At 45.2% G+C, this 27,198-nt stretch overlaps 1 protein-coding gene across 3 annotated transcripts in view; it reads left to right on the forward strand.

The window, feature by feature from the left end:
• Positions 1–444: 444 nt before the first annotated feature.
• Positions 445–27,198, forward strand: part of NSG1 (neuronal vesicle trafficking associated 1) — a 164,040-nt gene continuing 137,286 nt past the window's right edge. The window contains exons 1-2 of one of the 3 annotated variants that reach the window (XM_063923338.1): positions 445–464; positions 18,296–18,446. In XM_063923338.1, coding sequence (XP_063779408.1) covers positions 18,318–18,446 — 129 coding nt within the window. In that variant the 5' untranslated portion in view covers positions 445–464; positions 18,296–18,317. Of the gene's footprint in view, positions 465–17,349; positions 17,548–17,647; positions 17,896–18,295; positions 18,447–27,198 lie in introns of those variants that run through there. The other 2 variants (XM_063923327.1, XM_063923318.1) reach the window with 2 other exon arrangements.

Below are 27,198 nucleotides of genomic sequence, written 5' to 3' on the forward strand. Positions count from 1 at the left end.
ACGTGCAGTCAGGGGAGGCATGCCTCCCCTGTCATTAAAGGGATTACAAGAATACAGAGAAGATACTTATGACATGTTCTGTATCATAAGTATCTTCTCATAGTAACCTAATCTTTTTTAGCATAAAAAAAAGATTTCGGAGGCACCTTGAATGGTGCCTCTCGCTGCTAACTGTAAATGGCCGGAAGCAGGGGGCGTGGCCATGAAGAGTGCTGGAAAAGCCCATTAAAAAAAGCATTGAAAGCGGCACCTATAGAGGTCCCTCAGTGCAGCAGGGACGTGCTTTCAGCCCATGAAAGCACGCCCCTGTGACATGTACACAAGCGCCTCCCACCACCATGCAGAACCGCAGCAGCCATCAGTGGACTTGCCTGCTGGGATGACGAGTGACTCCTGCTGTGCTGTCCTCTGTCCTGTGACCCCCCTGCCTGCCAGCTGCCTCGTTCGGTGCTTGCTGCTGAATGGTAGGAGGATGGGGTGGGTGTTTCTCAAAGGGGCGTGGCCACGGGCCCGTGATTAGGCCACGCCCCCGACTTCTCCTGGTTTTGTATGTGTCCCTGCCTACTCCTGCTGTGTCCGGAAGGCTTAGTGACTGACTGGGGGAAATGGGGGAGAGTGGAAGGGCAGAGTAGAACAGGAATGTGTGTTGCTAAGCACAGGCTGGGTGTGTGTGTAGGGACTGGGGTGAACAGGGTGCGTGTGTGGTGTGGCTGGAGGGGACAGGGTGTGTGTCAGTGTATATAGGGACTGGGGAAACTGGCTGTGTGTGTAGGGCGTTGAGGGGGGGGGGGGGGGGGGGCTGGTGTGTGTGGTGATATGGGCATGTTGCTGGGGTGGGTTGCTCACTTGGAAGCTATGCTCAGGCGGGTGATCTTCACGTCTGTGGATGCTCGGTCCTTGTGCATTTGGCTGCACTATGTGCACTGAGAGGGGCTTTGTTGGCTGCGTTGTTGGCTGTGGGGGAGGGATGTGGGGAGGGTCTCTGCTCGTCCGGCTCAGGGGATCCCGCCAGTGGCGGTTCTATGTGCGGGTGAGCGTTCCAGTCACCTCACCAGCGCCATCAGCACCCATCTGCTGCCCGCATCACAATGCTTCCTGCTGCCGGGCGGCCGCCCCCAGTCCTGGCCACTTCCTCCTGACGGCCACCCCACCGTCCTCTTTTGTCCGATTCCTGCTGCCTGCCGCCCCCTGGCCACTTACCACTGCCGGTCGCCTCCTGCCACTACTCACTTACGCTCAGCTTCACGCTGGGTGGAAGTATGAGAACATAGAGCCAAGGGACCACAGGCGCCGGATGTGAGTGACGGCTAGCTGGTGCAGTGTGTACAAGGGGCTAGGTCGTGCAATTTGTTTAATGGGCTACCTGGCATAATGTGTATAATGGGCTACCTGGCATAATGTGTATAAGGGGCTACTTGGTGCAATGTGAATAATGGGAAACCTGGTGAATTGTGTATAAGGGGCTACCTGTGTATAATAGGCTCTACCTCATGCAATGTGTAAAATGGGCTACCTGGTGCAATGTGTATAAGAGCTACCTAGCGCAATGTGCCCCTGTGGCAACTAGGTTGTGGGGAGCGCCACCAGCAAATTTGATCCTGCGCCTTAGCTTACCTGCTACAGAAAGCAGACACTAGGGGGTATATTTACTAAAGGTTCTAAAAATGAAAAGTGGTGATGTTGCCCATAGCAACTAATCAGATTATGTCTATCATTTTCTAGGATGCAATAGAGAAACGATAGAGAGAATTTGATTTGTTGCTGTGGGTAACATCACCACTTTTCATTTTTAGAACCTTTAGTAAATTTACACCTAGGACCCAGAGCGGCTTTGACTCAGGCAAGGAATAATGTGTGGCGGGCCCTGCGTGACACAACCCCTAGTGACAACCCCCGCTGTTGCTGGTCACATCCCCTGCGACGGTACACAATAGGCCCTTCATAGATTTCAGCTCCAGGCCCATGTGGTCCTTAACCTGGCACTGGTGATTATGCAGCAGCAGCACTGACAGTGACCTGCATGCGGTTGTCAGTGCTGCTGTTAAAGGGTGAGACGAGAGAGATAGTGCCAGCCAGTGTCTTCTGCAGTCAGTGTCAGTGCATGTAAGTGTTTAGTTTACACACACTGTCACACCACTGCTTTATTCTTGTTATCCACTGTCCAGGTCTTTCAGTAACTTAATAGCGCCACAACCGCGGCGCTGCTAAGTTAATGAAAGCCCTGAACATTGAACAACAATTATATGAGGGGCCGTTCAAGTCAAAATTACAGCTTTCTGGATATAACATATAGCTAATTGTTGCTTTCTGGATATGGTGTATGCTGAGATGGATATGGAGTGTGCCAAGATGGATATGACGTATGCCGAGATGGATGGGAAAGCAGATACAGATAAATGATCAGGATTGCATTTTCCTTGCTTGTGAGACGTGGCATTGGTCTACCAGGAAGGTCGTCCTCTGTTTAATCAGAGGTGTCTTCTGACTGTTGCACGTTAGAAGTGTGTGCTTGAGGAGCTTCATCTGTACCAGGCTGCTGGAGCCCATTTGGCTCCCCAACATCTTCAAGAGGAGATTGGGGCACTCTCCAACAGGTGATGAAAAAGCAGCTTCAGCCACCTCCTCCATTTCCTCTAGATTTGCAGGGTGAAGCCCCTGATTTACCAAATATTCATGCAGAAAGTCCATGTTGTTTCTGCACTCCTCCATTTCGAGTGTGAATATTCCAGAGGTCTTTTATACACATTTCCTGGCTGCGTACACATGCAGCGTGTGACCGTACACATAAGGCTCCTCCGGGGCAATCACTATATAAAGGCTGCTCAGAGGCATTACCAACCCTTTGCCAGACCTACCATTGTTGATGTGTTATGGTATGTATAAAGCAGTGGTGTGCGGTGAGGTCAGTTGCTGGTGAGGCACTGGCCGGGGTGATGATGCGCGAGCCGTGATTGGCTCGCGGTGGCCATCTTGTATTTCAAAAATGGTTCTGCACTTCAGCGCCATTTTTGAAAGTGGCAAAGCCCTGAACTATGGTGCCCTAATGGCTGCAGGGACTAGATCCATGATCCAGACCTGCAGCCAAAATGCCCGCCGAGTCCCGCAGCAGAAGTCCCACCGCCGCTGAAGTCCCGCCTAGCACCGCCGCCGCTGCATAACTCCCAACGCCACATAAGTCCCGCTGCCCGCCTCCGCCGCACAAGTCAAGTCACGCTGCCCGCCGCCGCTACCCGCTACCGCCCAACACCGGATTCCGCACCGCAAAGTGCCTGCTCATCAAACGTGATGAGCAGGCAAATGTAGTATTTGTGTATGTGTTGTGTAGGGAATTTTAATGAATAATTAAAAAAAACAAGTTGGAATTGGAGTGAGGAAGGCAGGGGTGGGGGAGGACATTAATGTATAATTGTATGAGGGGCCGTTCAAGTCAAAATACACCATATCCAGAAAGCAACAATTAGCTATATGTTATACCCAGAAAGCTGTAATTTTGACTTGAACGGCCCCTCATATTTTTATCAGTAGCTATCAACATATATACTGAGACCACACTGAATTTTGGGGTCCTTACCAAATACCCTGCAGGTAATCTGTGTAGGCTACAGAGGCATTGCACTGATGATATCACTAAATTGGTTATATGTTTGTTTTAATCTTCTCTAAAAAGAAATGCTGCCATTCCTATGCCTATGTTTTATTTTATATTTCTTTATTTAGTTTTATGCCTACTTTAAAGGGCTTGCACCTTTTTGTATGCTGCACTTTAATATAAACCTCTGGGTAGGAAATCATTATATCGCCATTTCTTACTGTAGGCCTGTTCTCTGACACAATGAAAGGGCATTGCCTAAGTCGCTCTGTACTCCTGAGCTGGGAGCACAGTGCACACCCCACTCGGGGGAAAAGCCTGATTAGCACACTGTAGCTGTGACCCATCTCAAAGGAAGGTGAGTTTGCTGATTAACGGGGCTGCCTGACTGGCTGGGAGCGGCGGTTGTTGCAGAACACAAGGCGATGGTAATTAGCAGGAAATTGCATGCCAAACATGCCTTAAACTGGCACAAAGGCTTTGTCTTCACGCTCATTACCGGTTTAGAGCATCAGCTCTCCATTCAGTGCTGTTCTGGCAGCTCAGTATACTCCAGTGCCTCCCTGTTCCAATTCTCCCTTTGTACGGAATAACAAAATTCAGAAATATTGTTCTGTGTGATCGTTTAATTTCAAAGCACTGTAAGTAAAAAAAAAAAAAAATGTTCAAAAACATATATAAAAATAATAATAATTCTGTTACAAAAACATCCTAAGCATAAAAGAGAATATGCTGGCTTCATAACTATTTAACCCCTGTGTTATGGAAGCTGTATGTGTACAACTGATGAAAAGCGAAACAGAATTAGCAGACGAGGACACAACTGGATCCACCACATAAAACAACCGCTGCTTTTCTGTATAAAAACTCCGCCGTTGAGGAATCATTATTGAGGCTGTGAACCTGTAGGATATTACAATGATTGCTAGAGCTTCCCAAACAAGTTAAAGTCATCTAAGTTCATAAATTGGTACAAAACAGATGTAACTGATTGGATGGCCCAGTGGGCAGAGTAGGTTCAGTTATCATGAACTGGGAACTCCATCAAATGCTGGCTCCAATTGTTGTAACTCATAGTTTCTCTGCAAACAGCCACAGAGGGGCCATTAATCAATCTGACGGAGCTGCAGAGCGCAGTAGCTGAACTGGAGTAAAGGTGGCCAGTCAACCATATGAGAACAGGTATTTTATGACATTGGCCCATGTGGGGGTGGGGTGACCCGAAGGAAGCCATTACGGATGAACCATGTAAAAACACGTCTACTGATTACTAACAGCATGACAGTGACCTTGTTGCTATACGGAAAAGTTTTGATTGTCCACATGAGACTGAAATATAGTTTTGGCCACATTTCAATGCAATAGGTGTGCACATAATAACGAGGGCGTGACTTGTAAGGTGCAGGGAGGAAGTGATAGAGCCCCCCCACTGCCGGCAGTCTGCGTCCGGGAACCCGGTGTTCAGGGGCCTAGCCAGAACTTTGTGGGCCCCATAGCAACATTTTAAAGGGCCCCCCGTCCCAATGCTTCTAGAGAGACACTTCTCTGCAGCAGTTAATGTTATGCCCTATAACTAGGGTTTTAGTTCATTTTCTGAACCATAGTAGAGCCTTATTTAATGTTATGCCCCATACTAGTGCCCTAGTTTATTTTATGAATCGCAGTAGTGCTTAAGTTCACCCTATGTCACATTTCAGAGCTGCCAGTACACATAATGCCGCACAGTACCCCCAACTCACATTATTAATTATTATTATTACCAGTTATTTATAGAGCGCACACATATTCCGCAGCGCTTTACAGAGATATTATGATATATAGTGCAACCCGTTCATATTGTGCCTCATTACAGAGCTCCGGTTCATATTATATAACATTAAAATACCCCCCAGTTTATTTTTACACCACACTACAATGAGCAAGTCCAGGGGCATACCTAGATATATTGCAGGCCCCAAGGAAATAGTTTGAAAGGACCCCTACGTACCACCCAATGGTAAAAAATGTATATAACACATGTAACTGTGACAGGGAAGGTGGGCCCCTCTCAGCTCTGGGCCCCATAGCAGCTGCACTGCCCTCACCTATGGTAGCTACGCCCTTGCCGGTGTTATTAACCCTAGGGTGGCTGATATAGAGAATTTATATATTTTTTATATTTTTAATCACACATTGTATTTGTATGTAATAAATGTTTTTAACTTATATGCTGAATCGAACAGCACTTTATTTATATTTTGTATTCATGTTGGTAGAATAGAAGGGAGAATGGCTGGTGCAATATACAGGGAAATACTGCAGATGCACCTGCTTTAGGGGGTTATCCAGAGATGCACGCAGATCTTGCTTCCATCTACTCACATGCTGGGGGCCGCCCAGCACAGGGCAAGACCGTCCAGCATGTGTGTGGTGCCACCCCGCGGTGCATCCGCAATTTAATTGCAGATGTATTGATTTAAGGTCAACCCTTGCCTACGCAGCCTGGTGCGCTGGCAATCGATCCGGTGCACTGCAGTGCTTTTCTCAGAACACTGCATGTGGCGCCACGCAGCCATCCCAAATATACCCCTGACATGCCCCCATTTTACACACCACATCCTCGCAACTCTGCATCGCCACCCACCCAACACCATCCTTCGGGGATGCACCCGCACAGTGAATGACTACGCAGGTGCGATGTTCGGCAAACTGCGATGCGCCCACATTAGCGGCCAGCTCTGAATAAACCCCTTAGTCTGATAAACACCTAACGTCTGGGCGAAAGTTCGGCATATAGCAGGACAGTGATCCCCAACGCAAGGCCAAAGTAACATTAGAGGGACTCAGAAACAATAATTCTTTAGAATTTCTCACAGTTTTTTCAAAAATAATAAAAAAAAAAAAATTGATCCAGAAACAAACATTGGCAGATTATAAGCGGTAGCCGTTTGGATGGATGACCATGTTAAGGTCGACAGTCATTTGGTCGACCACTATTGGTCGAAATTGACATGGTCGACATGGACATATGGTCGACATATTAGAATGGTCGACATGGGACAGGTCGACGCATGGAAATGTTTTTTTTTATGAGCTGGTTCTCAGTTAAAGCTTCATACATTTACGGAAGGGGGGAAATAACTTGTGCCTGCGCAGATGTTTACATCACAGCGCTCAGACCCGTGGCCATCAGAGTGACAGTTATAGAGATTAGCTAAAGCACAGAGATGGGGGAGACAACACAAATCTATTAGCGAGTGCCATCGGGTTGTTTTCAGGCTCGGTATGGATCATGGAAGAGATCAGAGTGTGCTGCGTTTTCTCATTCTGAAAGCTGATGAAAGCTATAACGACAGACATACGCTCCTCACTTTAGGTGCCAAAGTTGAATAACACTACAATTACATTTGTCTCGGCAAACACAGGAGTTTTGTTTGTTTTGCTTTGTAGTTCTGTTTGCTGAAATGTCTATAAAAAGGGGGGGACATGGGATATAATCAAAAGTGCAATGCCATATTCCAGTTGTTCTTCCCTTTTACGGGAGGATGTACTAAACATTGGATAGTGATAAAGTGGAGAGAAATAAAGTACCGGCCAATCAACTGTCATTTTTCAAACACAGCCTGTAACATAGCAGTTAAGAGCTAACTGACTGGTACTTTATCTCTCTCCACTTTATCATTTTTCACAGCTTAGTACATCTGCCCCTTAATCAGGATTGGAAGGACATTAGGACAAAACTACACTAAAATCTCCACGGAAAGAACAAATTCTCCAAATCACAATGAGATACCAAATTCTATGATTTATATTATAACTTTTATTGCACCTACTGTATTATGTGGAGGTCTTTTTGTGGCTGTTTTAAGGCTTATTCACACAGTTGCAATGACTGCATGGGCAATACACTACAATAGGGATTGGTCCGTATGCCAGTCCACCTCTTGTCCTACACCCAGAAGTCCAGTGATCATAAAGGACAGATCTTATCGGCAGAGCTGTCCTTTGTGATACTAATTGCATTTCTAAGTACGTACCCAGTAAGTATGTACGTGATAAGTGGCGGGATGTTTTACATCACGGATACAAAGTTTAGTATATCCCATCCTTTGTCTCCAAATAACTTCCAGCTCAGCACCTCTTCTACGCACAAGATCTGCATCTCTCATCCACACTCATTACCTGCTCCCAGAACGTTTACCTGACTCTGTGGAAGGCCCTCCTTTGCACTATAAGACTTTCTTCTAACCTCCAAAGCATCTTCAGGCAAGTTTATCAAATTCCACAACCATCCACATAATCTCCTTAAACAATTCTACCTAAATAGCTCCAATGTACAGTTCAAACAAAATTTACATGTGTTCTTTCCATACTGAAACAATCCTCTGATCCCAGACCAAAATTGCCGAATGACTGGATCATACAGCCCACTAAGCACTTTCCACCTTTGCAATCTGGCTTGATCAGTATGCAATATGTAGCACTTAACTTCATGCATCAAACTATAGATTCTAAGATGTATGCAAACACAATTTTTATGCAGTTGAGCGATTATAGTCGGTCTGCACATATGTCTAAGTCACCACGCCCATGTGCCAATATTCAGGAACCATTTGAAGTAGGCAGAGTGGAGTGGCGGCAAACCACAGACGTGTCTCAACCATTTTGGGAGCATGTCTGAGCCTACCACTGTAATCCTGTATGCAGTAAGAATGACTCCTGTGTCTTACGTCCAGCGGCTGTGCTGCGCGACCATACGGCAACTGAGAGCATCAATAATGGACTGATCTGGGACCGATTATGCGTTTTTGTACACAAACGCTAAAATTTGCAAAGCCGCCAGTGGGCGTCCCAATACGAATCTAGATGGCTGCGGTATTTGCATGCTTTCATACAGTCGCTGCGTTCATACTCACAGCTGACAATGCATCTCTGACTGTGGGCCTAATTCAGACCTGATCGCTCCTCTGTGAATTTGCGATCAGACAGTCTCTGCCCAGACAGAGTGAAAATCCGCCCGTGCAAGTCTGCATACGCCGTGCAAAAAGATTTGCAAACGCCGGTCCGCTGCAAATCCGTTCGCAACTCACTCACCATCTAATGATTTTTCCAGTCTGTGCAGTCTGTGTGCAGGCCAGTACTTTCTCCTGCAGTGCAAAAGAAACAGGCTAAACGGGCCGGTGCTGACGTCACACATCTTTCCTGAAAACATTTGGGAACGCCTGCATTTTTCCCCGACACTCCCAGAAAATGGTCAGTTACCACCCCCCAAACACTAACTTTCCGTCAATCAATCTGCATACGCCTAGCGATAAACAAAGACGCAGGATTTTTTTTTTTTTGCAGTTTGGCCTCGCGCCTGCGCATTACGATCCCTACGCATGCGCAGTCATTCGATAATCGGCTGCTTTGCAATTTCGCACAACAGCGATTAGGTCTGACTTAGGCCCTCAGTTCATAAGCTTGCAAACAGTCCCTCTTACCGCTTTGTCTGTTATCAGCCAGTCTTGTTTTATTACCGTTTTCCTAACTGTACAGCGCAATGGATTATGCTGGCGCTATAAAAATACATTTGTAAAGGTTGCTTTTTTCAAAAAAGACATTTCTTGTCTGTACTACTCTCACCGTAAAGAAACCTTTACATATAATTAGACTCTCACTTGCTCACGTGACTCCAGTCACAGTTATTTTCCGACATAAAATATACAAAAATGTAACATAATTAAAAAAAAAAATTAAAATCTGCCCTTGCAATGTACAGTATGGTTACTGCCCTCTGCCCTCCCCTTATACTATGTGGGTCATAAATCAACGCTGACCCTTCAGCCTTTAACGAGATGCAAATGTATGGCTCCATTTGGGCCACAAGGTCACCAGAAGTCCAATGTATAATGGAACTAGGTCATATTATCCTCATTAATTCAGCTTAGGTAAGTTTAATTGGAAAATACAGTAAGTGGAAAAAAAACAACACAGGCAGACCCTGGAGTACCGAGTGAAATGGGTCAAGTTGGGAGCTATGCATTAAGCACAGAATATTAAAATGAGCCACTTTCCGTCTTTATCCATGAAGTGAGCAGAAATAAACTTCTTTTGGCTGATGTCCAGAACTGACAATCTATTTATACACCAATCTGGTTCTAAAAATGAATTGAATGTAATTTCCTCAACAACTGACTCCCTTAGACACCAAACCAAATGGCAGATCAATAAAAGTAATTTTCCAAGCGTTCCAATTAATCCAACAGACAGCTATTTTGTGCAGCAGCCATCAAGTGCTGGGCTCCGAAACAGAACATATCCACAAATTATATCAGCGCCCCTCCCCTGCCTTCCTACGCCTGGTGTAATAGCCATTGCTAGATGGGGCATGTCTGACGGTGCTTATAAATGGGGTGTACACAGACGATTGTTCTTTTCCAGTAAATGGAGTTTATGGGAAATACGACACAGTGCTTCATTTTTTATGTGTCTAATGAAAATATTACTGGTCTAAAAATATTCTTGCAAGTGAATTTAGCTTGTTTCTGTATATGATAATGTAATCCTTTGTCTTTTTTCCCCTCATTATTTTTTTTTTAACACTTTCCCAAATGCCGAACCCACCGACTGATGATATGGAAGTACGTTCCACTTGCTGTATAGATCCCATTCAGCTCTGTACAGATTTGGGATGCATACAAGATTATCACATGCTGCCAACATCAGTAGCTGTGTGTGACATCATTAGGAGCGGTTATGACAGCATCAGCGTGTGGCTAGATGTGGAAAGGTCTAAATATATGACAGAGAGCAGGCAAAGGGTGGCAGCCATAACGTCCTACATTTGCACAAATTGTCACATAAAAGTCTGCCTGGCACAATGGGATGTAGTCATAAGGTTGACACAATGTCATCTGCAGAATGTTGCATGTTCCCAATGTAGATACTGTATGTAAAATGCTAAAATTCTGCAGGGACTGGGGTGTTAGGCTGCAGGATGGAAGCTTAGGGTAAGGTACTAGGAGTAGGTACAGAGTAAAGCTGCCAGAGGGGAGGTTAAGTTTAGGCACTAGGGGGAGGGTTAGGCACTAGGAGGTTAGGGTTAGGCACTAGGGGGAAGGTTCGGCTCCAGGAAGGGATAGTTAGGCACTAGGGGGTTAGGGTTAGGCACTAGGGGGAGGGTTAGGCACTAGGGGGAGGGTTAGGCTCCAGGAAGGGATAGTTAGGCACTAGTGGGTTAGGGTTAGGCACTAGGGGGAGGGTTAGGCACTAGGGGGAGGGTTGGGGTTAAGCTTCAGGAAGGGGAGGGTTAGGCACTAGGAGGTTAGGGTTAGGCACTGGGGGGGTTAGGGTTAAGCTTCGGAAGGGGAGGGTTAGGGTTAGGCACTAGAAGGAGAGTTAGGGTAAGGCACCCGGAAGGGAGGGTTAGGCTGCGGGCGCCCACACATGTGCAACAGTCCCGCCTCCACCGGATCCGACTGCAGCATGCTGCGGTCAGGCCGGATGACAGGACGGCAGGATTTCAATGTGAACACATACATTTCAATGTATGTGTTCACACAGTGCGCTGTGTTCTATTGAAATCCAGTGTTTCAATGACGGATCCTGCAGAACAGGATCCGTGTGAAAACAAAACCCCCCTCCCGGCCAAGCAGGTACCGCTCAGTGGGACCCGCTTGGTCGCTATGTGTGGGTGGCCAGAGCCTTAGGGTTAGGCTATGGGAAGGGAGGGTTAGGTTGTAGGTGAGGTTTAAGGCAAGGTGGCGGGAGGGTTAGGTTTAGGCATTAGGGAGGAGGCTTAGGGGTTAACGATACTGCCAGACGTGCTGCATCATCCGCCAGAAGTCATTAGGATGCCACCGCTATACGAGGTAAGTTACCACTGTGCAGACCAATCAACAGTAACACTCTTCCTGGCACTGCCAGTCCGTATCTCTGGGCAGCTGCTGATCGCTCAGCTACTCCAGCTGTATTTTTTGGTCAATTGAGATGATAATAGATCTTCTATCGCTGCAAAACAAAATTGATTATTTTGCTGCACTTTAACAGACAGCACGGATGGTGCAGTGATCAGCAATGCTGTCTCATAGCACTGAGATCATGAGTTCAATTCCTGATCATGGCTTCTATATTCTCTCGTGTTTGCATAGGTTTCCCCTGGGTGCTCCAGTTTCCTTCCACTTTCCTAAAACATATTAGTAGCCAATGACAAAAAAAAACCTAGTGAGTATATGCAGTGTCGGACTGGGGCAAGAAGGGCCCACCGAGGTAATACAGTGATAGGGGCCCATGTTTATGGGTGTGGCCAGGCAATAGTGGAGGTGTGGTCAACCCCCACAGAGGCCCGGCTAACTGTAAGAGAGTGCATGGGCTGGGCACATAGTCCTGTGCAGTATAAGGTAACATACGTATAATGTATAATTAAAGTGCACTAGGATACAGTTTGGAACCTAATCCCTAGAGGAGGAGGTGGGCCTTGTTCCCCTGTGGGCCAGTCCGACCCTGAGTATATGTATCTATGTGACACAGACTGTAAGCTCACTTGGGACAGGGACTGATGTGAATGCCTCAATACTCTCTGTAAAGTGTTGCGGAAAATGTGTACACTATATGAATTTCTGGTAATAAATAATGCAAAAATAAACCTGTAAATGTAGTTAGATCATTGACCTAGTCCCTGACACAGAGCAGAGTAGGGGAAATGTAATTAGATCATTGGCCTATTCCCTGACACAGAGCAGGGTAGGGGAAATGTAGTTAGATCATTGGCCTAGTCCCTGACACAGAGCAGGGTAGGGCAAATGTAGTTAGATCATTGGCCTATTCCCCGACACAGAGCAGAGTAGGGCAAATGTAATTAGATCATTGGCCTATTCCCTGACACAGAGCAGAGTAGGGGAAATGTAGTTAGATCATTGACCTATTCCCTGACACAGAGCAGAGTAAGGGAAATGTAGTTAGATCATTGGCCTAGTCCCTGACACAGAGCAGGGTAGGGGAAATGTAGTTAGATCATTGACCTATTCCCTGACACAGAGCAGAGTAGGGGAAATGTAATTAGATCATTGGCCTATTCCCTGACACAGAGCAGAGTAGGGGAAATGTAGTTAGATCATTGACCTATTCCCTGACACAGAGCAGAGTAGGGGAAATGTAGTTAGATCATTGACCTATTCCCTGACACAGAGCAGAGTAGGGGAAATGTAGTTAGATCATTGACCTATTCCCTGACACAGAGCAGAGTAGGGGAAATGTAGTTAGATCATTGGCCTAATCCTTGACACAGAGCAGGGTAGGGGAAATGTAGTTAGATCATTGGCCTATTCCCTGACAGAGAGCAGGGTAGGGGAAATGTAGTTAGATCATTGACCTATTCCCTGACACAGAGCAGGGTAGGGGAAATGTAGTTAGATCATTGACCTATTCCCTGACACAGAGCAGGGTAGGGGAAATGTAGTTAGATCATTGACCTATTCCCTGACACAGAGCAGGGTAGGGGAAATGTAGTTAGATCATTGGCCTATTCCCTGACACAGAGCAGAGATGGGGAAATGTAGTTAGATCATTGGCCTATTCCCTGACACAGAGCAGGGTAGGGGAAATAACAGGTTTTCCTGTGGTATATAAGTGCTCCCCTCAGCTGCTTATATTTAGCCCCTAAATGACGACTGGATTAGCACAGCAGCTGATATATTTGGAGCAGTTTTGTTTCAGATGTGCACGCAAAGCCGATGTCGGATGCAGTGAATCGATTCTATGCCACTGTGCATGTGTGGAGAATGATTAGCAATAGTGCGTGCACAGAGGACTTATTCACAAAATGAGTGATGGGTAGTCAGTGTTTGTGGGAGGTAACGTGGGATAGAAAAATGCAGGTGCATCAGGTTTTCTGTGCGTTGCCCAGTTATCCACTGATAATTCATTTGAAACTGGTGAGGCCCTAGCATCTTAGGAGAGCCACTCTGCATAGTGTAGCTCACGTGACCAATGTGTGCCCAATGTTCCCGCTTATGTACGTGAGCGGTGGATAGGAGATGCCGGCAGTGGACGCCTCTATGCACAAGATGGCGGCTGAGCCATTAGCAGATTTTTGCTAGACCACCCCAAAATGACTTTGCAGCTGCGCACGCCCCTGCCAGCACCACTAATCAGGCCTATTGTGCTTAGCTCTCTCTGTCCTCCATTAGGGTGGTGTTTTGGTGGAAGGCTGACAGAGAGGGGGGAGGGAGAGTACGTATACACTGGTTTGACGTCTCTGCTACGCCACCAGGATGCACAAGTAGCTCAGACAGCTTGCCAGTGGTTCACACTGCTGGTGTCTTGTAGCTTTAACCCCTGGAGTGCTGGGGCTGAGAGTCTGTGAGAAGAGTGAAACCACCGTCCTGCGCTACAGATCACTGACTGCAGGGCTCATGTGAAGTAATGTATGTTGGCACATTGAATGGAAGAGTGAACACTCAGTGTAGCAGTGTGACATAGGCCTGTATCAGTACAGCTCAGTATCCCTGCTGATCTCTGGAGTTCTCCTCTCTCTGTGTCTGTATAGGCTGCTAGCTGAGGTATCCGCAGAATAACACAGCCACAGGCAGGCAGCAAATGAATTGGGGCCTTCTCATTCCTCATACAGGCCACTATGGATAGGTTTACCATACTATCCCTTTACACCGGGACACTCGTGGATTACACAGGTTCTGTGGCTGATTAAAACCAGGTGAAATGCAGGCTTGTTTATTTATTAATTACCAGTTATTTATATAGCGCACACATATTCCGCAGCACTTTGCAGACAGCATTTGGCCATTCACATCAGTCCCTGCCCCAGTAGAGCTTACAGTCTATGGGGGTCATTCCGAGTTGATCGCTCGCTAGCAACTTTTTGCAGTGCTGCGAACAGGTTAAAACTTGACAAAACTGCGCATGTGTATGCACTGCAATGCGCAGGCGCATTGTACGGGTACAAAGAGGATCGGTGCTGGGCGATGGATTTAATGAAGAGTCTGTGACCTCTCCCCCTTTCCAGCACCTGATACATAATTATCTCCAGGAATGACCGAGCAACTACCATTGTTTGTCTGCTTGTGTGCGAGAGGCATTGAATGGGAGCAGTATTTGGAAGGCATGTCGTTCCTTGTAGTGCCAATGGGAGATCCTGGGGGTGGCTCCTGGGTAAGTTAGCTCTCTGTCTGGATGTGTTTTGGTAATAGCCTTTATCATGAGGCCTACTGTGACAAATTACATGGCCCTATGTGGGCACTGCTATTATGTAGTGTTAGGACTGCTGACATCGGAGAAGCCTTGAAGTGGCTCAGCAGCTTAAACATGTGTTTGCAAACATGTGTAAACTAATTCTACGAATTTCTATTACCAGATAGGTTCAGGCATGGTTACAGGTAATTTTTAGTGTGCTGAAGGGAAATGTAGGGGTGGGATTTGCAACCCCCCCCCCCACCCTCTCTGTCTGTTTGTCTGTGACCCCTCCCCCTTTCCAGCACCTGATACATAATTTTCTCCAGGAATGACCGAACAACTACCATTGTTTGTCTGCCAATACACACATTAGCCAACCCACATATATTGAGTATATAACGTCTACTAGAGATATCTAGAGTCTCCTCCTCAATAACTGTCAACTTTTATCATTCAAATACCATCGCTCTTTGGTTATAAACTGTAGATTAAAGATTCATTATTCTAAACAGAATTATAGAATGTGATTTTTATAACTCCATTGTATGAACCATGTAAGCCCTGTTTCATAGACTACACCTCCCTTCCCCCATTCCTCATTATCATCAGACAATAGTACTGCAAGGCTACTGCATAAACAGCGCTGGTGCAAATAAATAATCAGTGCTTGAACTTTCATATAGTTATTACTTTGTTATGTATTCAGTAAATAGTCAAATATCTCTTATTTGAGCATGAAAAATAAATTGTGATATATTCTGTATGTATGTGTGTAGAATGGGTCATCCAGGTTTCTCAACACTTTACCAGTGTAAATGTGTGTGAGGTCACAAAACATTGTTTGTTGGTGCAATTGGGATTTGTTGCCACAACAATATCCCCCGTGGGAGCCCTGCCTGACAGTGGATGGGGTGACAGCTCTCAGTGTCAGTGATTGTTGCTTTGTTATTTTACCTACATTTGTTATATATTTCCACTGAGCCCTGCAATCCTGCCCTGTTCCTGTACTACGCTGAGTCCTGAAATCCTGTCCTGTTCCTGTACTACGCTGAGTCCTGAAATTCTGCCCTGTCTCTGTACTACACAGTGTAGTACAGGCAGAGGCGGATTGGCCACAAGCTTTACAGGGAAGATTCCCGGTGGGCCGACGCACCCGTGGGGCCTGTTTTGTTTGAGGACATGTGGTCCTTTTTCTAGACATAATGAATATGATGCAAAATAATTTGCATATATGAAAATTACTTTGCCACTTAGCCTGTGATTGCAGATGATCTAGTGTATGCTCTGTCTGCCTGCTTGGCTGACATATAAGATTGAGTGAATAGTGATTGGAATATGGGGGTCATTCCGAGTTGTTCGCTCGCAAGCCGTTTTTAGCAGCTTTGCACACGCTAAGCCTACTCCTACTGGGAGTGAATCTTAGCATAGTAAAATTGCGAACGAAAGATTCACAATATTGCGAAAAGACATCTCTGTGCAGTTTCTGAGTTGCTCCAGACTTACTCGGCATCTGCGATCAGTTCAGAGCTTGTCGTTCCTGGTTTGACGTCACAAACACACCCAGCGTTCGCCCAGCCACTCCTCCGTTTCTCCAGCCACTCCCGCGTTTTTCCCAGAAACGGTAGCGTTTTTTCCCACACGCCCATAAAACGGCCTGTTTCCGCCCAGAAACACCCACTTCCTGTCAATCACACTACGATCGCCTGAACGAAGAAAAAGCCGTGAGTAAAATTCCTAACTTCATAGCAAATTTACTTGGCGCAGTCGCAGTGCGAACATTGCGCATGCGCACTAAGCGGAAAATCGCTGCGATGCGATGAAATTTACCGAGCGAACAACTCGGAATGACCCCCTATGGTTGGTGTAATAAGCAAGAAAATATATCTTTCTAAATTCTGAAGGTGTATCATATAATGTGCTCATAATATTGAATTTTATTTATTTTTAACTTCCCCCTTGGTGCTGGACATGCCCACTATCTGCAAAGTCTTGGGGGAAGGGTGCTGCTGCCATGGGCCATTGCTAGACCTTACACCTCTGGTGCTGCCCATGTGGGGCCACTAGTACAAATTTTTCCAGGGCCGCTTTTTGTTCCCAATCCGCCCCTGAGTACAGGGAAAGGACAGGATTCAGTGCTTACTCTGTCACTAAGTGAGTCCTGAAATCCTGTCCTGTTTCTCAAGATGCCCTGAAATCCTGCCCAGTTCCTGTACCACAGTGACCACTGATGATGGGAACACACAGGTTATACACTGCTTACGACAGGTGTAAATGGTTCTGCTTCTAATCTGCAGCCTGAGAAAGTTACATTGTTAATAAGGTTGAAGAAAAGACACAAGCCCATCCAGCACAGCCACTGTGCCACATACACTGTAGATGTGACAAAGGAAAGAACTTCAGTAGCAAAGTACATTCAAGAGGGGGGCAAATTCCTTCCTCACACCCCACTGTCCTGGGGCCACCTCCCCAATGTGCAATGCACTGAGAGAGGCACCTGCCTTTGTACATCCATGTAAAGCACCTGATATTATCCGTGGCAGGGATCTAGGCTCATAGTTTCTATGTTGTTACACTGTATCATTTTCCTGGCGAGGTCTTGTGTAATAAGCAGCACAGAGATGTGCGGACGGGCTGACAGCTACAGTGCGTGATTTTCACTGCCCGCACATCGCAGCCACTACTGAGTGCAGAACGGCAGTACTGCGACCGCAGTGATAATATCGCAGTATCCTCTGCAGCACTGAAAGAGTTAAGAGCGACTGATCAGAAGAGCTGACACCCAGGCAGACACAACCTGGGCACAAGATAAGGTGTGTGTGGTGGGGGAGATGCTGGGATGATGGGTGATGGATGCTGGTTTTGCACCAGTTACAGCCAGGGAGGGACAGGAGGAGGAGGCGGGGAGGAGTTGGTGGTGGCCCCCGGGTGTTTCTTTGTGTTGGATTCAGCAGCAGCAGCCGCAGCCTCTAAGCAGCAAACCCATGGGTGCATGCAAATTTCCCCATCATCAGTGAGTGTGGTGCCCAGCACCCAGCCCTGCATAGACCTGACACAAAGACCCAGCTCCTGCGAGAGTACACAGAGCCTCAGAGCTGCCATTCCCCTCCCTGCTTTCCTGGGGAAGAAGCAGAGCAGGTACTAGGATCACAGCATCCCTGGTAAGTCACCCTCCCTTTACCATGATGGGCTCCTGTAGTGGAGGTAGTCAGCAAGCCTCAGCATTTCATCAACAGGAATGATGTTTTATCTGCTGGAAGGGACCATCACTCCCAATCTGTCCTAATGATAAATAGCCAGTGAATTATTAAATAGAAGAAGCAACGTGCATCATTTCCTGATGGGGGTCAGGGTGGGCTGGTCCTTAGTGCAGCATCTTATTATTCTCCCATCCCATAATATGTGTGAGCAGGAGGGGCCCATTCCTGCCTGATCTGACTCCCTTTGTTCCGCATCTGGGGGTTCTTATTACTGTCATTGATTATACAGTATAGATATATCCCTGGTAGTAGGAGGAGGCACCTGTTTTATTAAGCTTTGGATGATTTTATACTTTTGCAGGGGCATTCAGTAGTCCGGCAGGATGGTGAAACTGGGCAATAATTTTAGCGAGAAGGGGACAAAGCCTCCGATTTGCGAAGATGGATTTGATACCATCCCCCTGATGACTCCTCTGGATGTCAACCAGCTGCAGTTCCCACCCCCAGACAAGGTATGTATGAAGGGTGAAGGTGGCGGGGGTATGCACAGGCAGAGGTGGTCAGCAGCAGGTATTGTGTGCATCTGATTATTACACCTGGTCTGATAGACAACAGACACATCCAGGTGGTGAGGTGGGCTTTAATATTCCATTTGGTTGTACAGCCACCAGTCATACTGCACAACCCACATATGCGTCCTGTTACGCATTTTATCAGTGGTGAGTTAGGCGCAATTTTACTCTGAAATTATTATGCTATGGAAGACATGAAATCTGTTCCTATCATTCCCATAGGATCCATGGCTTTAAAGTTTACATCATTTGCCAATTTGACTTAAAAATGTCTAAGAAAAACATTTTGAAAAGGAAATGATCAGTAATAATCTTTCCATGTTGTGATATCATCTGAGAGAGGAAGAATAACGTAGTCCTATAATCAGCTGGCCTAATATTCTGTATCTTCCAACCACAGTAGCGCCAGCCTGAATTCTATGGTCAAGCACAGTCTGTCACCAGCTACCCATTTGTATAAATACCTCTCTTCATTTTTATTTGATGTTATTGGTATTTTATTGGAGTATTAGTATGTGCAGTGTATATGCATTTCTGAAGAGAATTACAGTGCTGTCATGTGTCACATTCTGGCTGTCCTCTAGCAATGCAACCAATTATTATTATTATTATTATTATTATTATTATTATTAATAAACAATTATAAATAAAATAAAATACAAATAAATAATAATAATACTACTACTACTACTACTATATGTTATATATATATATATATATATATATATAGTGTTAGCATATACCATTGCGCAGTACATTTTAAAATGGACACAGCACTATGTGGACACAACCATATATAATAGACATATATATGAGAGAGTAGACATATATATGAGAGAGAGAGAGAGAGAGGGAGAGAGAGAGAGAGGAATAGATATGGGATAGTGATAGAGAGAGACATGAGATAGTGAAAGATAGATAGATAGATAGATAGATAGATAGATAGATAGATAGATAGATAGATAGATAGATAGATAGATAGATAGATAGATATAGATATGAGATAGTGACAGATAGATAGATAGATAGATAGATAGATAGATAGATAGATAGATAGATAGATATGAGATAGTGACAGATAGATAGATAGATAGATAGATAGATAGATAGATAGATAGATAGATAGATAGATAGATAGATAGATAGATAGATATGAGATAGTGACAGATAGATAGATAGATAGATAGATAGATAGATAGATAGATAGATAGATAGATAGATAGATAGATAGATAGATATGAGATAGTGACAGATAGATGATAGATAGATAGATAGATAGATAGATAGATAGATAGATAGATAGATAGATAGATAGATATGAGATAGTGATAGATAGATAGATAGATAGATAGATAGATAGATAGATAGATAGATAGATAGATAGATAGATAGATAGATAGATAGATATGAGATAGTGACAGATAGGTAGATAGATAGATAGATAGATAGATAGATAGATAGATAGATAGATAGATAGATAGATAGATAGATAGATAGATAGATATGAGATAGTGACAGATAGATAGATAGATAGATAGATAGATAGATAGATAGATAGATAGATAGATAGATAGATAGATAGATAGATAGATATGAGATAGTGACAGATAGGTACGTAGATAAATAGATAGATAGATAGATAGATAGATAGATAGATAGATAGATAGATAGATAGATAGATAGATAGATAGAAGATAGTGACATATAGGTAGATAGATAGATAGATAGATAGATAGATAGATAGATAGATAGATAGATAGATAGATAGATAGAGGGCCTCTGTAGGCATAGCCTAGTTGGGATATTGCAGTCAGAATGCAGTCCTGGCATACCTCGCTCACATATTTATAACACTGGTGAGATCATGCAGCCCAGTGCTCACAGATTGCCTATTCTATATGCAGTCCAGCAGCCAGCACTTGATACAATTATTTATTTACTTGGCGTTCTGTATTTTTAGCTTCTGGCTATTTGGTTTTTCTTGCAATCACTTTGGCACGTATGAATAAATGAGGAATAATGAAGGCAATGTATCAAAGCAAAATGGACATTGTTGTGGGACAACCTCAGTGTGTTAATACAGGAACATTTTCTGTGCAATTAATCTTATTTACTTAATTTTGCCTTCATTTAGATAAGGTCCTTTAGAAAAACTGGTGCACACACAAAACAGTTACTGTAACCCTTAGCAACCAGATTGCTGTTCATATGCTCTAAATTGCACTAGGAAATTATAGTAAGAATCTGATTGGCTGTTATGCATTTACATCACCTGTTTCTTGTGCATGTCATCCATATCCCCCTTAGAACCCTGCATGGTCCCGATTTCCCAACGCTGCACAGGCAACCTGCATTTTAATCTGCCAACACATCTACTTACAGCCGGACCTGAAACCCAGGGCCGATTTGCATAAAATGATCATAGCAATCTTATTTTATGCTGTATGGTTATTATTGCATGTTGGTGATGTATATATGTTAGAATTTACTTATTTTACGGTTTAATTGTTGGAATAATACACATACATTGTGAAGCTTTTGTTATCACCGTAGCTTTTGTGGCACAAACAATGGTTGCCGCTTTGTCGCTAATTAGCTGATATTGCTGTTTATGGCCTAATGAGGCTGAGCCAAGTTAATTGAACAAAATATCACCAAGTGAGCCTGACTGCTGTGTCAGGCACTTATGGGGATACAGTGGATGAAGACCTAATATTTATAACTATGAAATGTACCATCATTTAATTTCATTATAGTGCACCTTTGTTAGTGGAAATACGGTAAATACTAACACTTGTAACAACCAATAAGCACTGTGTGAGTTGTATCTGTTATCAGCTGACCCCACCCCCTTTGCATTGCATTATAGCACTTGCTGCAGTTTTTCTGTATGATGGATCATGTGTTCCTCTCAATTGCAAGATAACTCTGCTTCACCATATGATTTTCCTTGTTTTAAAGAAATTAAAGTATGATCGGCAGTAAGCTGCTAAGAGCTAGATAGAAGTGTGGCTTTTGGTGGTAACATAGGTGTGCGCAGGCACCCGCTAATGTCTGGCACCCAGATCTCACATGCCTGATGCAGCGATAGCCGAGCAGGCTGATTACTGTCCCCTCTGCGCTGCACCCTGTCAGGACTGCATTACTGACTGGACGCCTGGGTTAATCAAGGGTGCCACTGACACCGGCTTTCAAACTCCCAGCTCCACCTCCATGTACAAAAACTGCGTGATGTGACGTGACGACGTCATGCTGCTCGCACGCCCACCTCTCTCCTTCTATGCTATGACAACACCAGCCACTGATGAGGATCAGCATGCAGCCAGCGTTCCTCTTAGGAAGACAAATTCAATACTGGCAGGCGGTCGGCAGCAACATTGACACGTCACTCGTTTTTCCAGCAGCAGCAGTACTAGTCTGCGACTGTCAGTGAGTAACTGACTTGTAAGTAAGCTGCTGCAGCTTGCAGGGGAAAGAGAGGGGGAGCCAGACCAGGCTGAGGAGGAGCAGTGTAATTGCACTGAGTGCCATCAGGGGTGTTTGTTTGGTGCAAATGTATCTCCTTTATTAGGATTGGTACAAGGGTGGATATTTTATATTGCGTTGACCGTCAATAGATGGTGCTAGACACACCCCTCCAACAGTGCACCCCCTAATAAAATGTGCTGCGCACACCTTTCTGCATTGTGACATGCCGCTGCAGAATGCTGGCTGGATTTAAAGATTCTCTATAAAGGAAGGTTTTGAGATGACAATAAATTAAGCACAAGGAATATATGTCAGATTAATGTTCCCTAGTTTAATAGGTATCCGGTCTCTAGGTCGACCACACTTACGTTGGCAATGTCTAAGTCGAATACTATTGGTCGACAGTAACTAGGTCGACAGGTCAAAAGGTCGACATGAGTTTTTTAAGAAAATTCTTTTTTTGAAGTTTTTCATACTTAACGATCCACGTGGACTACGATTGGGAATAGTAACCTGTGCCGAGCGCAGCGGTAGTGGAGTGAGGGGACACGGTGCACTAATTGGGGTTCCCGGTCACTGTACGGATAAAACAACACCAGAAATAATACAAAAAACTCATGTCGACCTTTTGACCTGTCGACCTAGAGACCCTGACAACCTATAAACCCTGTCGTCCTAGTTACTGTCGACCAATAGTGGTCGACCTAGACACTGTCGACCCTCCATACCACACCCGTTTAATATGATTGCCCAGTAATAGGCAAAATTACAAATAAATCAGATTTTCCTGACTTTATAAAACAAATAGCAAGAAGTGTGTGTCGGCTGAATAGCTTACCTTCTTCTGGTTATTGACTAGCTGTTAGTCACCGGATCCCCCTCTCGCCCCGGCCATGACTTCTGCTTTCCCATTCGTGGAGGGCATTGTCTTCTGTATGTTGTCCCAAGTTCCCAGTGCACATGATGGAGACACTGAGGACAGATTCTAGCCAATTATTATATAGACTTCTATTTAAGTATTATTATTAACATTTATTTATTTAGTGGCAAAATAGCCATTTCTGTGAGGTCCTCCTGTCTGAAACTGCTTTTATACCCAATAACAAACTACAGGATAAGTAACAAAGAAGATTGTGATCAGGGCCTCCTTACCACTCTGAGCCTAAATCAGACCTGATCGCAGCAGCAAAAATTTTCTCTAATGGGCAAAACCATGTGCACTGCAGGCGGGGCAGATATAACATGTGCAGAGAGAGTTAGATTTGGGTGGGGTGTGTTCAAACTGATATCTAAAGGGCAGTGTAAAAATAAAGCAGCCAGTATTTACCCTGCACAGAAACAATATAACCCACCCAAATCTAACTCTCTCTGCACGTTATATTTGCCCATTAGAGAAAGATTTTGCTTTTGCGATCAGGTCTGAATTAGGCCCTCTGTCTGTTATTACCCAGTCTTGTTTTTTCACAGCGTTTACCCCAGTAATAAAGCACTACAGAGTATGCTGGTGCTATATAAATAAATGTTAATAACAAATATGATTTAATTGCTGGTTGGCTGAGACCACAATAGAAGCAGAAAATTGGAGTGCCTCATTGCTGGCATTCCTGCAGGGCTGCCGAGAGCTGAACGGGGCCCTTGAACTGAAAGGGTTTTTATTTACAATTTTTCTCCCCAAAAAATGCTGTGCGCCCCCCAGCTGTACTTTTTCTCCTCCTCAGCAGCTGACCTAGGCCCCAGTAATTAGCACCCCTTGCTCCACTGCATACCCGAATAACATGTTACAGTACTTATATGTCAGAAAGGTCTTGTGGAGTGGCGGCACTAGCGAGCGGTGGGCACAGGTGCGACAAAATGCTTTGGGCCCCCCTCCCCTCATCCCATCCAAGTCCACCCTGGAGAGGATCTGGAGGGGGACCTGCTCAGGGCCAGGGAAATGGATACGTAGCAACAGTGCTGTAACTAGACATTTTAGTGCTGTGTGCAAGAAACGGCATCGGAGCCCTTCCCCTCTATATAAAACAGGAACAGTGCGCGCCGTAGGCGCTTGCAAAAAATATTGGGGCGTGGCTTCGTGGGGATGGGGTGTGGCCACAAAATAATAATACCAATTCATATAACGGTGCACAGTAGTCTCCATTATTCAAATTACGCCGCACAGTAGCACCACTACACCAGGTAGAGCCCTTTTTACACATTACGGCAGACAAATTCCCCTTTTTACACATTACGGCAGACAGCGTCCCCTTTTTACACATTATGGCAGACAGCGTCCTTTTTACACATTACAGTAGACAGCGTCCTTTTTACACATTACGGCAGACAGCGTCCCCTTTTTACACATTACGGCAGACAGCGTCCACATTTTTACACATTAAAGCAGACAGCGTCCCCTTTTCTACACATAACAGCAGACAGCGTCCCCTTTTTATACATTACGGCAGACAGCGTCCCCCTTTTTATACATTACGGCTGACTGCGTCCCCTTTTTATACATTACGGCAGACAGCGTCCACTTTTTTACACATTATGGCAGACAGCGTCCCTTTTTTACACATTATGGCAGACTGCGTCCCCTTTTTTACACATTATGGCAGACTGTGTCCCCTTTTTTACATATTACGGCAGACAGCGTGCCCTTTTTACACATTATGGCAGACAGCATCCCCTTTTTTACACATTACGGCAGACAGCGTCCGCTTTTTTACATATTACGGCCGACAGCGTCCCCTTTTTACACATTACGGCAGACAGCGTCCCCATTTTTACACATTAAAGCAGACAGCGTCCCCTTTTCTACACATAACAGCAGACAGCGTCCCCTTTTTATACATTACGGCAGACACCGTCCCCCTTTTTATACATTACGGCAGACAGCGTCCCCTTTTTTACACATTATGGCAGACAGCGTCCCCTTTTTTACACATTATGGCAGACTGCATCCCCTTTTTTACACATTATGGCAGACTGCGTCCCCTTTTTTACATATTACGGCAGACAGCGTGTCCTTTTTACACATTACGTCAGAGTCCCTCTTTTACACATTACGGCAGACAGCGTCCCCTTTTTTACACATTATGGCAGACAGCGTGCCCTTTTTTACACATTATGGCAGACAGCATCCCCTTTTTACACATTACGGCAGACTGCGTCCCCTTTTTTACACATTATGGCTGACTGCGTCCCCCTTTTTACATATAACGGCAGACAGCGTGCCCTTTTTACACATTATGGAAGACAGCATCCCCTTTTTTACACATTACGGCAGACAGCGTCCCCTTTTTTAAACATTATGGCAGACTGCGTCCCCTTTTTTACACATCACGTCAGACAGCGTGCCCTTTTAACACATTACGGCAGACAGCGTCCCCTTTTTACACATCACGGCAGACAGCGTGCCCTTTTTACACATTACGGCAGACAGCGTCCCCTTTTTACACATAACGGCAGACAGCGTCCCCTTTATACACATAACGGCAGACAGCGTGCCCTTTTTTACACATTATGGCAGGCAGCGTGCCCTTTTTCTACACATTATGGCAGACTGCGTCCCCTTTTTTACACATTATGGCAGACTGCGTCCCCTTTTTTACACATTACGGCAGACAGAGTGCCCTTTTTACACATTACGGCAGACAGAGTCCCTCTTTTACACATTACGACAGACAGCGTCCCCTTTTTACACATTATGGCAGACAGCGTGCCCTTTTTAAACATTATGGCAGACAGCATCCCCCTTTTTTACACATAACGACAGACAGCGTCCCCTTTTTTTTACACATTATGGCAGACAGCGTCCCCTTTTTACACATTAAGGCAAACAGACAGGATAAATAGATAGATAGATAGATAGATAGATAGAAAGAAATAGATTATACTTACCGTCTCCACTGGCTCAGGCTCCTCGGTGCAGCTTGTTGGCAGATGATGATCCCGGGCAGGGGAGATGAAGGAGGAGGGAGGGGGAGGAGGGAGCCGCAGCAGCGCTATGTAATTGGTGGAGTTGCTGCTGCAGCTGTTCCTCTCCTTCACCATAGGCTGTCCTCCGCCGCTGTGATGAGGGAAGCGCATCCCAGCATTCACAGCAGCGGAGGACAGCCTATGGTGAAGGAGAAGGACAGCTGCAGCAGCACCTCCAGCAATTACACTGCGCTGCTGCGGCTCCCGAGTCCCCCTCTCTCCCCCCCCCACTGGTCTTGTCCAGAAGTAGGCACCACCTTAACGGATCTAGTTTAAGGGTGAAGAAACTTCAGTACAGTAAAACATAATGTATATATGCGCTGTACATAGAAACTGCTTAATCAATCTGCCATAAATACATATATGGCCAGATATACAATATAGTTATAGAGTAGCCTTATTATATGTGGCTCTTTTAGAGTTGAACGCAAACATAATTTGCCCTTGCTCTCCTGCAAATTTTATTTATCTACCGTGCATACACAATCCAATATCTTACACATTTTGCAAGGGCACGTATATGTGCTGACCCAGAGTTATATAACTTTATCTACTGCTGAGTGATCGTATTAAGCTGGAAACTATTAATCTATCAGGAGGCTGACCATAAGAAGAACACGCAGGCACCTGTTTGGAGTCAGAACTCTTGCTGGTACTCTCAACTCTTGGTGAAAAATGTGAATGGGTGATGATGATTGGCGACTGCTTCTGATTGGCTGAATGCATATGAATACCTCCCACTTATGCTAATATCATTATAATGTGGCTGCTCCAATCTATTCTCATTATTACAGTGACGGCAGGGAATGGGTGAAAGAGGGAGGCAGTGGGTGCCGCCAGGGTAAGGATGACAGGGGGAGGCAGTGGGTGACATAGAGGATGATGGGGAGAGGCAGTGGGTGACAGGGAAAAAGTGACAAGAGAAAGAGGTGATTAGGAGAGATAGTGGGAGACAGAGAGGCAGTGGGCGACAGGAAAGGGTGAAGGGGAAAGGCAGTGGGTGACAGGGAGAGGCAGAGAAAGAAGTGGAGAGGGCGATGGGGAGCTAGTGATGCAGAGGAGAGGTGGTGGGTGACGGGGAGAGATAGTGGGAGACAGAGAGGCAATGGGTGGCAGAGAGTCCCGTCTCCTCAATGTGTGCACAGATGAAACCTGGGGATACCTTCCAGCTGCTCCCATTGCGATGGACATGGGACAGACATAAAAAAAGTGTCCTCTTAAACACATAAAATCTACAGTAGTAATGCCCCTTACACATAATGCCACA

Source organism: Pseudophryne corroboree, chromosome 1 (genome assembly GCF_028390025.1).
Source record: "Pseudophryne corroboree isolate aPseCor3 chromosome 1, aPseCor3.hap2, whole genome shotgun sequence".
Lineage (NCBI taxonomy): Eukaryota > Metazoa > Chordata > Amphibia > Anura > Myobatrachidae > Pseudophryne > Pseudophryne corroboree.